The 13482-nt window shown below is 42.6% G+C and overlaps 1 protein-coding gene across 3 annotated transcripts in view; it reads left to right on the top strand.

Moving 5' to 3' along the window:
- Positions 1 to 13482, top strand: part of LOC137624387 (uncharacterized) — a 212916-nt gene that overhangs the window by 93951 nt on the left and 105483 nt on the right. For all 3 annotated transcript variants that reach the window (XM_068355118.1, XM_068355120.1, XM_068355119.1), the window contains exon 4: positions 8716 to 8845. In XM_068355118.1, the coding sequence (XP_068211219.1) occupies positions 8716 to 8845 (130 nt within the window). The remainder of the gene's footprint in view (positions 1 to 8715; positions 8846 to 13482) is intronic.

Raw genomic sequence — 13482 nt, 5'->3', positions numbered from 1 at the left:
ACCTCACATCAAAGATCCTGGAATGGGCCGAAAGGGAACACATCCAGCTCACACCCAGGTTCATTCCAGGGAAAAGGAACGTCCTAGCCGACGGCCTCAGCAGGGTGCGTCAAGTAGTAGGATCAGAGTGGTCCCTACACCCGGAAGTGGCCCAGACAATCATCCTGAAGGGGAGGTCGCCGGTGATGGACCTGTTCGCCACAAAGCTCAACGCCCAGCTCCCCGTGTTCTGTTCTCTAGTGCCAGACCCAGCAGCAGCTTTCGAGGATGCCTTCCAGTACACGTGGGACTTCGCCCCGGGATTAAGAGCCTGTTTGTCTCCTCGGGCCCGGTAAAGAAGGCAGTGTCCAGGAACACCATCTCCTTCTGGTTGCGACAAGTCATAAAGAAAGCCTATGACAGTGACGGATCCACGGTGCCGGGCAGGCCGCGTCCCCCTGACATTAGAGGTCTGAGCACGTCATTAGCCTTCGATAAGAGCATGGTGGTGGGCCAGATTTTGAAATCGGGTACATGGTCCACTCTGTCCAGTTTTACGGCCCACTACCTGAAGGACTGTACAAGGAAGTCTCTGGACTCCTCCATTGGCCCAGTCATTTCCGCGCTCCAACAGGTTTAAGATTGAAGCCCCGGGGAAGCCCGTGGGAAGTAATTCCAAGCGACACAAGTTCCTTCTTTACTATTCCCCTCTATTCCCTTTCCCTTTCCTCCGCCCATGTGCGAATCGTTCATTGGAGACGGCCACGTCCGGAGAGTTTCACAGAGGTGAGTTACATAGACACTAGAAAGTTTTTTGCGTAGTTCTCCCCGAGTCTCCTATCCCGTTTTATTGTCAGCAGAACCTAGCCTCCTATCTAGGTTCAATCAATTAATATCCAGCAGGTCTTCTGGCCTGTAAGTCCACCCCCGCCTTCTAAGGTGTAAGTCTCCTAAGAAAGTAGTTCGAGGTAAGTACTCCGTGTTGGAACAAATCACAAATTTTAAGTAATTTGTATTTTTCCTAACAGTACTTACCTCGAACTACTTTCGGGTTATTATCCGCCCATCCTTCCCCGAGTGTTTTACTGGAGTTCGATACCATAATTATCAAAAGCTTACTGATGACCGAGACCTAGCTCCATGCTCTCGCACGCTGACCCGGGTCGCCTCAGGGCAAGTATCCATCCGCCACAGAGGGACCTACTATAGAAAATGGAGATAGGGGAACCTACACAAAATTCTGGTCGGTTGGGAGGAGAATCCCAGATACTCCTAAGAAAGTAGTTCGAGGTAAGTACTGTTAGGAAAAATACAAATTACCTAAAATTTGTGATTTTATAATGAATTTACCATTTCTAAAGACCCTGTATTAGAGATCATAGTTTGTAAATATCTAAATGATTCCACCTCAATCCTTTCTCATTCTAATGATATTACATCTTTCATTGCATATTCTGTTCTTATCACCTCTGCTTTTCTTCTATTTATCTTTAGCCAAACCTCATGTAATATTTTATGCATTCTGGTAAGCAAGCATTGCAAATCCTGTAGTGTTCTGTTAATATTAAGGACAGCATCATCAGCATACTCTATGTCCGCTAATTTCCTATTACCAATCAAGTCCAATCCTTCACCACCATCCCAAACTGTTCTATGTATTACAAAATCCAAGAATGCATATGTTGATTTTATATCTTTTGTATGATGCAGCCCCCTTGAATTTATCTTGAAAATTAGTCTTAAAAATTTACATATTACAGGAGTATGTACAGTAATTTGTATTTTTCCAAACTACAAACTTGAAAGTTCTTTACACATATTTGTCCTGTCATCACCTTTACCCCAGTAAGTAATGCACGCAATCAAATGTGGTCTCGATAATGCACTGGTGGGCCAGGTATCTCCCTGCTACCCTGGTAACTACCAGTAGGGGTGTTGACACTGTTAAAAGTTTTTCTGGCCACATACAGTACACTGGTTGCACCGAATCTTCTATGTAAAGAACCTCAGGTTTGTATAGTTATAAAAAATACAAATTCCTCCCAAATTTTTCATTTTCTTATTGGACATACCCATTAGCAACCAGTTAAAGCTATCCCATTGAAATACCTTTTTAAATATTTAACTTAGCCGGTGAATATATAATAGCTGCAACTCTGCGGCTCGACAGAAAACACACTCAAAAAACTCGCGAGCGATCGCTATGAAGGTTGCGGGTGTGCCCACCAGCGCCAACTGTCGGCCAGATACCACTCTTGCATGTAAACAAAACCTTCAATTCTTCTCTGTCGACGTTGACGACAAGACGTATTCATACTCGCTGTAGAACCTGGAGTTTTCTTAACATATTTGGTGAAGTACTTCATTTTGGTTTGAGCTTTCGCAGTACAGGTGTTTTATCTTCAACTTAAATCTTGAACTCGTTTTTGGATAGATTTAATTTTTGATGACTTTGGATTGTTTTTTGGACTTTCCTTGACTTTTAAATGGCCGACCCTTCCCTCAGTACGGAAGTGTGTTTAGGCTTTTAGCAATTATCTTATCACGTTATAAATTAATTATAGATTTTCCTCTATATATTTTATATCTCAACCGCCTTTATTAGGCCTCTTCGATTAGCTTTCCATTTATAATAAACATCAAAATAAATTTTAATGATTTGTTTATATGCGACCTTTCCTGAGAGTAGGCGGTTCTAACTTGGAAACCGAAGTTAAACAACGTTGAGCCCTTTCAATCGTAAATAGCTTTTACAGAGCTAATGATTTAAAACTTATTAAATGAATATTTTTTAATAGATATTTTATGAAAGATTTTCTTTGAATAGTCTTCGTACTGTTTCAAAGATGAACTAACGTTTAGTTTATTTATACTACGCAGTTTGCGCTCTATCGTTACGATAGAGAGAGAGAGTATCACGGTTTCACTTTGCAGAAAGAGTAAATCGATTCTGACGTTTTGTTCATTCTTCTTTCAAAGCTTAAATGTTTTAAATTCTATTTTAAAGGAACTTTTTAATTGAAAAACCTTTCAGTTTTTTCCTTTGGTCAAATAACCTGTTTTTTTGACGAAACGTAAGTGGGCTCTTCTCTTAGGTGCGAAATCAAGAGAGAGAGAGAGAGAGAGAGAGATAGAGACGGAGGGAGAGAGAGGAGAGAAAACGTTCCGATCTTTATCTCGTCCCAAGCGGGTAACGTTGTTCTCGAGTTACTCTCGTCCCTAGTCTCTGTACGGGGAGAAAGGATAAAACGTTTTTAGTTTTTTTTTTTTATTCTCGTCCCAAGGCAATGTACGGTGAGAGATTGAAAACGTAGTTTTGAATGAACTAGTGTTTAGTCTCTTCCCCAGCCACTGATTTTTTTATCTTAAAATATGTTTACTGTTTTTTGCTGGTATTAATGTGCTTACATTATACGAATGATTTCGCAATTACAACCTTTTGATGAGGGTAGAATTATGTGCTTCAGGTAGAAATCAGTTTTATTCATACCTAATGTGAATTGTTAAAAAATTTGATTTCAGTGAAATAAGTGCAAAACAGAAAATCGTAGTGATAAAGTGATATTGCGCAAAGTGTTATCAGTGTTGCGACCGAGGGTTCGTCTGTTCGTGCCTGTCGTTCGCCTAGTCCGGGACCTCTTGCAAGCTCCCAAGCCCAGGGGAGAAGTAATGTCGTACGACTTATGGGTTCGAGAGGCCTTGATCAGCGAACAGACGTTCCCTCTATGGTATCGGGTGTATCTTACCAAGATCACCCCTACCATAAGGCGAGAGAGACGATTTTCTCCTCGTCATCCGAAGGCTTTTCGCATAAGAAACCGTGGAACAAGGTTTCGAGGCCCTTTAAGCGAAAGTCAGTCCTTTCAGGACAGGTCCAGCGTCCTGGTTTTAACCATTAGGACAGCTCTGACCCTATGCAGTCATCGGAAGACTGCTCGCCGCCTAACAAAAGCGTAACACAGACTCCGAGAGTCTTTTTGTAGGCAAGGTTTTGCGGTCACAGACGTTACCCTCGTCTCTTACCGCAACCATTCCCGTTGATCCTAAATGGGTTGTACGGCAAGACATGCAGAATAAGCTTGCCTCCCTTATGGAAGACTATTCTGCCGATAAGTCCGTTGAGCCTAGCCGTTTATCTCATCGAGATCCTGGCCTTCAGCCACCCTAACGTTCCTTTGTGCGTCCTGTTGACGTTGGCGTAGCCAAGTCACGTCAGTCAGGTTGTTTAGAATCACACTCGATGCGGTCTCGTGTGGATTTTCAGCCACATTTGGACGTTAGGCCACTTGCTGATGCTCCTGTTGACGTTCAGGACGTTCGCTAACAATCGGAGTTGACTTGTTTTGACGCTGAGCGTCAACCTCCGCATTCTAGAGTTGTTTTGACTGCTCAGTCTAGGCGGTCAAAGCAGTCTCGAGTGGACGCTGTGCGTCCTCACGCACCTGTTGTTGTTGACAGTTCACAGACTGTCAAGCAGTTACATGACGTTGCGTCCTGGTCTCACGCACCTGTTGTTGTTGACAGTTCACAGACTGTCAAGCAGTTACATGACGTTGCGTCCTGGTCCGCTACTAATGCACCAGTGCGTGTGGACTCTGCTTGTAAAGCATTGCCACCACGGTAGGTCTCTCCCTTGCTTGAGACTCGGCTATTGTCGGACAAGGTTCCTTCAGATGAGGAAGTTGCTGTTCCCCCTCCTACTGATATTCCCTTGAGGACTCTGTCAGACGGAGAGGAGCCTAAAGCTGCTTAGCCCTCTATGGACTTTAAATAAATCATGCTGATTTTTAAGGATCTTTGTACGGATCTTTTTGTAACTGCTGCTCCTCGTTCGCCTAAACGTCAGAGCTTACACTAGGCCTAGCTACTTCGGAGCCGTTGTTTTATAAGCTAGTGCTCTCTCGCTCTTCTAAGAGAGCTTTACGTTTGCTAGGCGACTGGTTTATCACCAGGAGGAGTTTGGGGGAGACAGCCTTTGCTTTCCCTTCTTTTAAACTGGCTTATAGAGCGAGAGTCTGATATGACACGAGAGAAGTTCTCGGCTTGGGAGTTCCTGCCTCTGCCCAGATAGACTTCTCAAACCTCATAGACTCTCCCTGGCGCCTGGCCATGAGACGCTCCAAGATTTTACAGGTCGACTTCACAGCTATTTTCGAGCCTTTGAAGTTTTGCTGTACAATTATGTCATGCATAAACAAGGCTTTCAGGGATGGCTCCAATGATCTGACAGCCACGTTCTCTGCAGGAACAAGTCCCTCAGGGATGGCTCCATGATTTGGCAGCCATGTTCACTGCAGGAGTACGTAAGAGGCAAGTGCGCTCAATGTGTTCATTGTCAAGACAAACTTCACGATGAAGTCTACCAGGCTGTCTTGACAGCATTTATGGAAGGCGACTGGATTGTCTCTCTCGACCTTCAGGAGGCATACTTCCACATTCCTATACACCCGGATTCCCAACCGTTTCTGAGGTTTGTTTACAGGAATGTGGGGTACCAGTTTCGAGCCCTGTGCTTTGGCCTCAGTCCTGCGCCTCTCGTGTTTACGAGGCTCATGAGGAATATGGCAAAATCCCTCCATCTATCGGGGATCCGAGCCTCCCTGTACTTGGACGACTGGCTTCTCAGAGCATCGTCCAGTCTTCGCTGTCTGCAGGATCTACATTGGACGTTGAGTCTGGCCAGGGAGTTGAGACTTTTGGTCAACCTAAAAGTCCCAACTGATCCCATCCCAGATTATTCTATGTTTGGGGATGGAGATTCGCAGTCAAGCCCTGCTCGAAGTCCAACTAATGCTGAAACGAAACGTTTATTCAGTCAGGAGTTGGAACAGTCTCGTAGGGACTCTCTCATCCCTGGAGCAGTTTGTCTCACTAGGGAGACTACACCTTCTGCCTCTCCGGTTCCATCTAGCCTCTCACTGGAACTAGGACAAGACATTAGAGACGGTATCATTCCCAGTCTCCGAACCAGTAAAGGCATGCCTGAAATGGTGGGACAGCAATATCAGTCTGAGAGAGGGACTATCCCTAGCAGTCAAGAACCCAAACCACGTGTTGTCCTCAGATGCGTCGGATTTGGGTTGGGGTGCGACCCTGGACGGTCGGGAATGCTCGGGTCTGTGGACCTCAAGTCAGAAGAGCATGCACATCAACGGCAAGGAGCTATTAGCAGTCCTCTTGGCCTTGATGATATTAGAAAGCTTCTTCGAAACTTATTGGTAGAGGCAACTCAGACAACACCACAACTTTGGCGTACATCTCCAAGCAAGGAGGCACACACTCCTTCACGCTGCTCGAGATCGCAAGGGACCTTCTCTTATGGTCAAGAATTCGAGGCATCTCCCTGTTGACGAGATTCATCCAGGGGGACTTGAACGTCTTGGCAGACTGTCTCAGTCGGAGGGGTCAGGTGATACCCACGGAATGGACCCTCCACAATGACGTGGGCAAGAGTCTTTGGGCTACTTGGGGTCAACCCACCATAGACCTCTTTGCCTCCTCGTTGACCAAAAGGTTACCAATCTATTGCTCTCCAGTCCTAGATACAGAAGCAATCTACATAGACGCGTTTCTACTGGATTGGTCTTTTCTGGACTTATATGCATTCCCACCATTCAAGATAGTCAACAAGGTACTGCAGAAGTTCGCCTCTCACGAAGGGACAAGGTTGATGGTTGCTACCCTCTGGCCCGCGAGAGAGTGGTGCACCGAGGTACTTCAATGGCTGGTAGACTTTCCAAGAAGTCTTCCTCTAACGGTAGATCTGTTACGTCAGCCCCACGTAAAGAATGTCCATCAAAGCCTACCCCGCTCTTCGTCTGACTTCCTTCAGACTATCGAAAGACTCTCAAGAGCTAGAGGCTTTTCGAAGGAGGCAGCCAGTGCGATTGCAAGAGCTAGGAGAGCTTCTACCATTAGAGTATACCAGTCGAAGTGGGAAGTCTTTCGAGACTGGTGCAAGTCAGCATCTGTGTCCTCGTCCAGTACCTCTGTAGTCCAAACGATTAAGGGCTACAGGAGCATGTTGGCTTCGGTCTTTCGACATAGAGGCTTAGATCTTTCCAACAATAAAGATCTCCAAGATCTCCTTAAGTCTTTCGAGACCTCTAAGGAACGTCGTTTGGCAACTCCTGGATGGAACTTAGACGTGGTCCTAAGGTTCCTCATGTCAGACAGGTTTGAGCCATTACATTCAGCCTCCCTGAAGGATCTCACCCTCAAGACACTTTTCCTAGTGTGCTTGGCTTCTGCTAAAAGGGTCAGTGAACTTCATGCCTTCAGTTAGTACATCGGCTTTTCTACAGAAAAAAGCCACTTGTTCACTTCAACTTGGTTTCCTGGCCAAAAATGAACTGCCTTCTCATCCTTGGCCTAAATCTTTTGATATTCCTTGCTTATCAGAGATCGTAGGCAACGAACTGGAAAGAGTATTATGTCCTGTTAGAGCTCTTAAGTTCGATTTAGCTCGTACTAAGTCATTACGAGGGAAATCTGAGGCATTATGGTGCTCAGTTAAGAAACCTTCATTGCCTATGTCAAAGAATGCTTTGTCATATTTTATCAGATTTTTTTAATACGAGAAGCTCATTCTCACTTGAATGAGAAAGACCGATGTTTGCTTAAGGTTAAGACGCACGAAGTTAGAGATATAGCAATCTCCGTGGCCTTCAAGCAAAATAAATCTCTGCAAAGTATTATGGACGTGACTTTTTGGAGAAGCAAGTCAGTGTTCGCGTCATTTTACTTAAAAGATGTCCAGACTCTTTACGAGGACTGCTACACACTGGGTCCATTCGTTGCAGCGAGTGCAGTAGTGGGTGAGGGTTCTACCACTACACTTCCCTAATTCCAATATCCTTTTAATCTGTCTCTTGAAATGTTTTTAATATTGTTTTATGGGTTGTTCGGAAGGCTAAGAAGCCTTTCGCATCCTGGTTGATTTGGCGGGTGGTCAAAGTCATTTCTTGAGAGCGCCCAGATTAGGGGTTTGATGAGGTCCTGTTGTATGGGTTGCAGCCCTTGATACTTCAGCTCCTGGGAGTCTTTCAGCATCCTAAGAGGATCGCTGGGCTCCGTGAGGAAGACAGACTTACAAGGCAGAGTAATCGTCTAAGTCAACTTCCTTACCAGGTACCTATATATTTAGGTTTTGTTATATTGATAACTGTCAAAATGAAAAAACTCTTAGCTTATACGCTGTAAACTTAATTAACTCTGGTCTCTACCCACCGCCTTGGGTGTTAATCAGCTATTATATATTCACCGGCTAAGTTAAATATTTAAAAATGATATTTTAATTATAAAATAAATTTTTGAATATACTTACCCGGTGAATATATAAATTAAATGACCCTCCCTTCCTCCCCAATAGAGACGCAGCGGGACGAGAAGAATTGAAGGTTTTGTTTACATGCAAGAGTGGTATCTGGCCGACAGTTGGCGCTGGTGGGCACACCCGCAACCTTCATAGCGATCGCTCGCGAGTTTTTTGAGTGTGTTTTCTGTCGAGCCGCAGAGTTGCAGCTATTATATATTCACCGGGTAAGTATATTCAAAAATTTATTTTATAATTAAAATATCATTTTTCAATTTATAGTGATTAAAAGATCGGTTAAGAATATGATATATTTTGCTTGTCATTGTTTTAAAAACATTTGTTTTCAATATTAGAACTGTGTCTGAAATGAAAAATTATTTATTAAAGAATCTGTAGTTATGAAACTATATTCTTTATAGGTTTAGTGAGGAAGACACCACATCTTTCGTGGAGCCTGCTGTGCCAAAATATGAGAACATTGTGGTCTTAACTAATACATTGTATTCACGAGAACTTAAGGATATCGGGTATACAGGAAATCATCTAACTGTAAGTATAGCACAACTTACATTTTGTATTGAAGAATTCTAATTTTGGAGTCACTTTAAACATTCTACATTTTTATTTCTTAACCAATATTTTTCATTTGAAAACCATTTGATGGAGAATTTTCTACTCTTTAAAGGTGTACAATGGAAATTTCCTTATCATTTTTATAGAAATCATATGGAAGTTTGTTTTTCCTTTTCCAATGATTGAATACTGTATACAGATTTTAGGCTACAAGATTCCATAGCTTTTCAAGTTACAATGAAAATTTTGGTCAATGTTGATAAAAAGTACTGTACATAGCAATTTTTCTAAAATATTTCATGTTTTGAGAATTGATTTTTTTGTGTTACTATTATTTTAAATTGACTACTTACCTATAAAAAGGTGAAAAACAAAAATATTTTTTTTTTTGAAGTTATGTGTAAACTGGAATTCCTTTTTTATGTTTATATGCAGAACCTCTCAGTAACAGATTAACAGGAGGGAACGGGTGTTTGGTACCACCAATAGTCCGTTTTATGTGCCAGATGTTTCCCTAAGCATAAAATCAAGTAAAATTATAGCAAATTCTATAGGCTCTGTGCCTAACATATATGCCAACATGTGGGTAGTTTCGAAACAATCAGCTGAGATTAACACTTTAGTTTTTCACCTTTGGGTGATATAATTAAGGAATTGAATTAAATGACACACGAAAACAAAATAATATATTTGAGTAATGAAACTCACAAAAACAAAGATTACTTCAGGCATGTGCTCTGTCAAAACAAAATAATATATTTGAGTAATGAAACTCACAAAAACAAAGATTACTTCAGGCATGTGCTCTGTCAAAACAAAATAATATATTTGAGTAATGAAACTCACAAAAACAAAGATTACTTCAGGCATGTGCTCTGTCAAAACAAATTGAAGACAGTGCCAGAAAACACTAGTAAGTAACCTGGGAACTGCTGCTATACCTATGTTGAAGTCAAAGAAAATTGTTGAATAAGTAAATTGATAAGAATATTATACAACTGTATATATCTGTGCATAGATTAACCTTAAGATTTGACTATGTAATAATGAAGACAATTTGTTTTTTCCTAAACAGATACAAACTTGAGTCATTTAAATGGGTTACTCTTAGTCTCGTTTTCTATGACCAGACAATTAAAAAAAATGGGTTTGATAGGATCATAATACGGTTTCTAGGCAACTCTAGTGCATCCCCCATGACACACTTCACTACCCTTCTGGCCATCATGTTAAGAGGAAGTATCCCTTCCTCTCTCTATGATTTAGATGCCGCATTCAACCGTATACTCTTATAGTGTTTAGTGCTTGTACCTTGTTTGTTTCTTTTATCATTCACTGTCACTTGCATTGCTATCATTATCTGTGAATTACAAGTGTGTGCAAATATGGCTAGTAAGCCAAATATCCTGCGTTCATGCCCCGACCATGATGGACGTCCCTGTGGACCTTCATGAGTCGAATAGATGTTGATCCATATGCTGTTTGGCTCTCTTGCTCTGGCAAGAGAAATTCAATTTAATCACCATGTGAGTACTGTAGGGCGTGGCTTTCCTCCCAGTAGGAGAGGTATTGTTCTCGTCACAAGAAACAAACTAAGTGAGATCGTTCTCTTTATTCGTTGTCTTCCAGTAATTGTAAGGAGCAAGGGTTAGTTTCTTTGTTTAAAGTTATCCTCAACCTGGCCCTTCATGTCAGTAACCTGCTGAGGCTCTTGTCACGGATGATGATGCCCATAATTTTGTTGATATGTTTCATCACTGTGCCGATAATATGCAGTATGATCTTGAGCCAATCCTTGTAGAGGATCGTTGGTCTACAGCCGCTGCATTCCCTGAGCAAGAACTGATATGAGTTCCCTCAGTTCCTGATTATCCTACTATGAATAGATCTCTCGTACCTCCCACGAGTGTTTTTGAGTGGCGAATCTTATATGGCTGATTATCCAGAGAAGATCTATTCGCTTCTGTAAGTACAGTATCTCCAACCCGAGCTTTGTAAATCTCTCCCTGTTCCCGTTCACGGAACCTTAGAGTTGAGCATGCCATTTCTTCTCATACACAGGCAACCTCGTTGGAAGACCCTTATTACGAGTCTCTCCAGCTCGTTCCCAGGAGCCAGGCTTTCTTCGTACACCCAGGGGTCCTCAGCGTAGATATCCTCTAAAGAGTTCCCAGGACTCATTTCAAGACTATATCCCTATATTGTGAGGGGGGTCAGACTGCTTTTGCTCTGTCCACGCCCCCAAGACATGGCAATGCCAAGCTGCTCAAAACACTTGTCATCTCCTTCTAAGTGTACTAGTGCTAAGAAGTCGAGTGTGACAAAACCTTCTCGTAGTTCGTAGTTTTCTTTCACCTACCCTCTACCAATGCCTTCCCTTTCTGCCAGACATACGAGATTTTGAAACGTAAGTGAAAAAAATTGCTATATATATATATATATCCAAAAATGAACACACAAAGACAATTCTGTAAAACTCAGTCATGCAGACGACGCAGTAAGGATGGCGTCATCATTTAAAGACCGCTATTCATGTTTCACTCTATTTTTGGTTTTTTTCCTTGTTCTCTGCTTACTTTTTGTTCTCTCTATGACCTTAGCTAACATTGGCTTTGCTATAAAGTTCCTGAGGACGTTGTGAAAACACAATATACATACGAACTGCAAGTAAACAAACACATGCATTATAACTTCTATACATCTTTTGAAACTCTGGCTGCTGTTCTCGTAGTTCATAGATTTCGTTTACCTACCCTCTACCAATGTCTTCCATTTGTGCCAGACGTACGAGATTTCGAAACATAAGTGAAAAAATCGCTAAATATATTGTATGCAAAAATAAACACACAAAGACGATTCTGTCAAACTCAGCCATTCAGACGATGCAGTAAAGATGACTTCATCATTTAAAGACTGCTATATCTCCATTATATGTAAAAATAATTGGCTGAAACTTCTGGAGAGCATATACAATATGTTTATGCATACATAGAAGCAATAAAACTATTTTTGATTTCTGAAAGTTGGTATGTCAAAACACCATGGTAGATGGTCCCCTTAATGCCAATAGGTCCTGAAAATTACCATACTTGGCCTTTCTTTGCCAGAGATTCTGTGTTCACACTGGTGCTATTCAAACCCCACTCCCTGATGACGCTGACGTTGCTAACCTGGTACCATCCGTACCAGTTTAAAGATTAACCAGCCTCCCCTCCATAGTTTCAGGTCCCTAAATGGTAAATGTGGAAGTAGTGGCTATGTCTGCGATTCAAGTTTGACCACTGGTCTGGAGCTGTGTCTGCTATGGGGTCAGAAAACCTTAGAGATGAACACACCCTTAAACAGTTTGAGGAACTGTCACAACCATGGAACAAAGCCCTAGAATTCCTATTACTTTGAACTGTTTCCCTTTAGGGAAATTGTATCCTAAAAAGTCATAATACAATCTTGGCCAGATGATTTAAGTAGCTGTTCCCAGGGACGTGTTATGCCTTAGAAACTCGGATTTATTGAGTTTTCCTTCTCTGTTCCCTCTTGTGGATGTGGCTACGGCAATAGAAGAGGTCGAGAAGTTTAGACAAGCTTCTCTGATGAAGAGACCAGTGGCATCAAGGATGCCTGCCCCTCAACAGCAGCAAAGGAACTCACCTTTGAAACAAGTTTCTCAACAAAGATGGCTTCTGCCTTCAACAGAGTCACAATAACCTGGGAGGCAAGCATCAGACCCATCTTTCAGCGTAAAAGATATCCCTCCGGACACAGAGGTCATAGTTGCAGGGGCTCCCGCCCGGGAGGGCATGTACCCCAGGGGGATTCCTACAAAGGTATTGGCTCAGGTGGCAGTGACTCAGGGCCAATTTGTGGATGGTAGAATTCCTTAGTTTAAGATATTGAGGCCCTTTCATAGAGTGTCCGCCTCCTCTGACATCTCAAACATTTGATTTGAAAGGCTGTGTAAAGGATCTCCTCTTTCTAGAGGAAGCATCCCAAATGTTGGCCAAAGGAGCAATTTTTTGCTTTCCTGTTTATTACCGTATTTGATCCGTAACTGGAATACAAACCAACATATTGATAGGGATATTACTTTTGGCGAAGCTGAAAGGACGAACCATTAGAATTTAGCGAGGATTAACTACCCATCCGCTATGTTGGGGGGGGGCTAGGGCGGTTAGCTAACTACACCCCTGACTCAAACCCCTGTGACTGAGCCTCACTTTGCTTTTGGCTGGATTGAGAACGGTTGTCACCGCTCTTCCTCCTCTCCAATTTGGAGTGCCATTAACGGTTTTTTTATTTTTCTTTTCAGTGTGTGTGTGTGTGTGTGTGCTGTGTTTCTTTCACGGCCATGCGGACTTGTACTGGATCAGAGGGCTGCACCTGTGGGAAGTTTATGTCTGCTGTGGAGACGGATCCACACAATCTCTACCCTATCTGCAGAGGACAACGCTGCGACGGAGACAACAAATGTAATGAGTGTCGGGAGTGGTCTGCCTCCTAGTGGGGAAGGTATGGACGTAGACGGAAGAAGAAGTCTAAGCCAGATTCTTCTCCATCAAAGGCTGCTTCAAGGCAGAAAGAACCCAAGGCTTCTTGCTCCGCCTCCTGACCTTCCT

Source organism: Palaemon carinicauda, chromosome 31 (assembly GCF_036898095.1).
Source record: "Palaemon carinicauda isolate YSFRI2023 chromosome 31, ASM3689809v2, whole genome shotgun sequence".
Classification (NCBI taxonomy): domain Eukaryota; kingdom Metazoa; phylum Arthropoda; class Malacostraca; order Decapoda; family Palaemonidae; genus Palaemon; species Palaemon carinicauda.
This window is presented reverse-complemented; position numbering and strand designations above follow the sequence as displayed.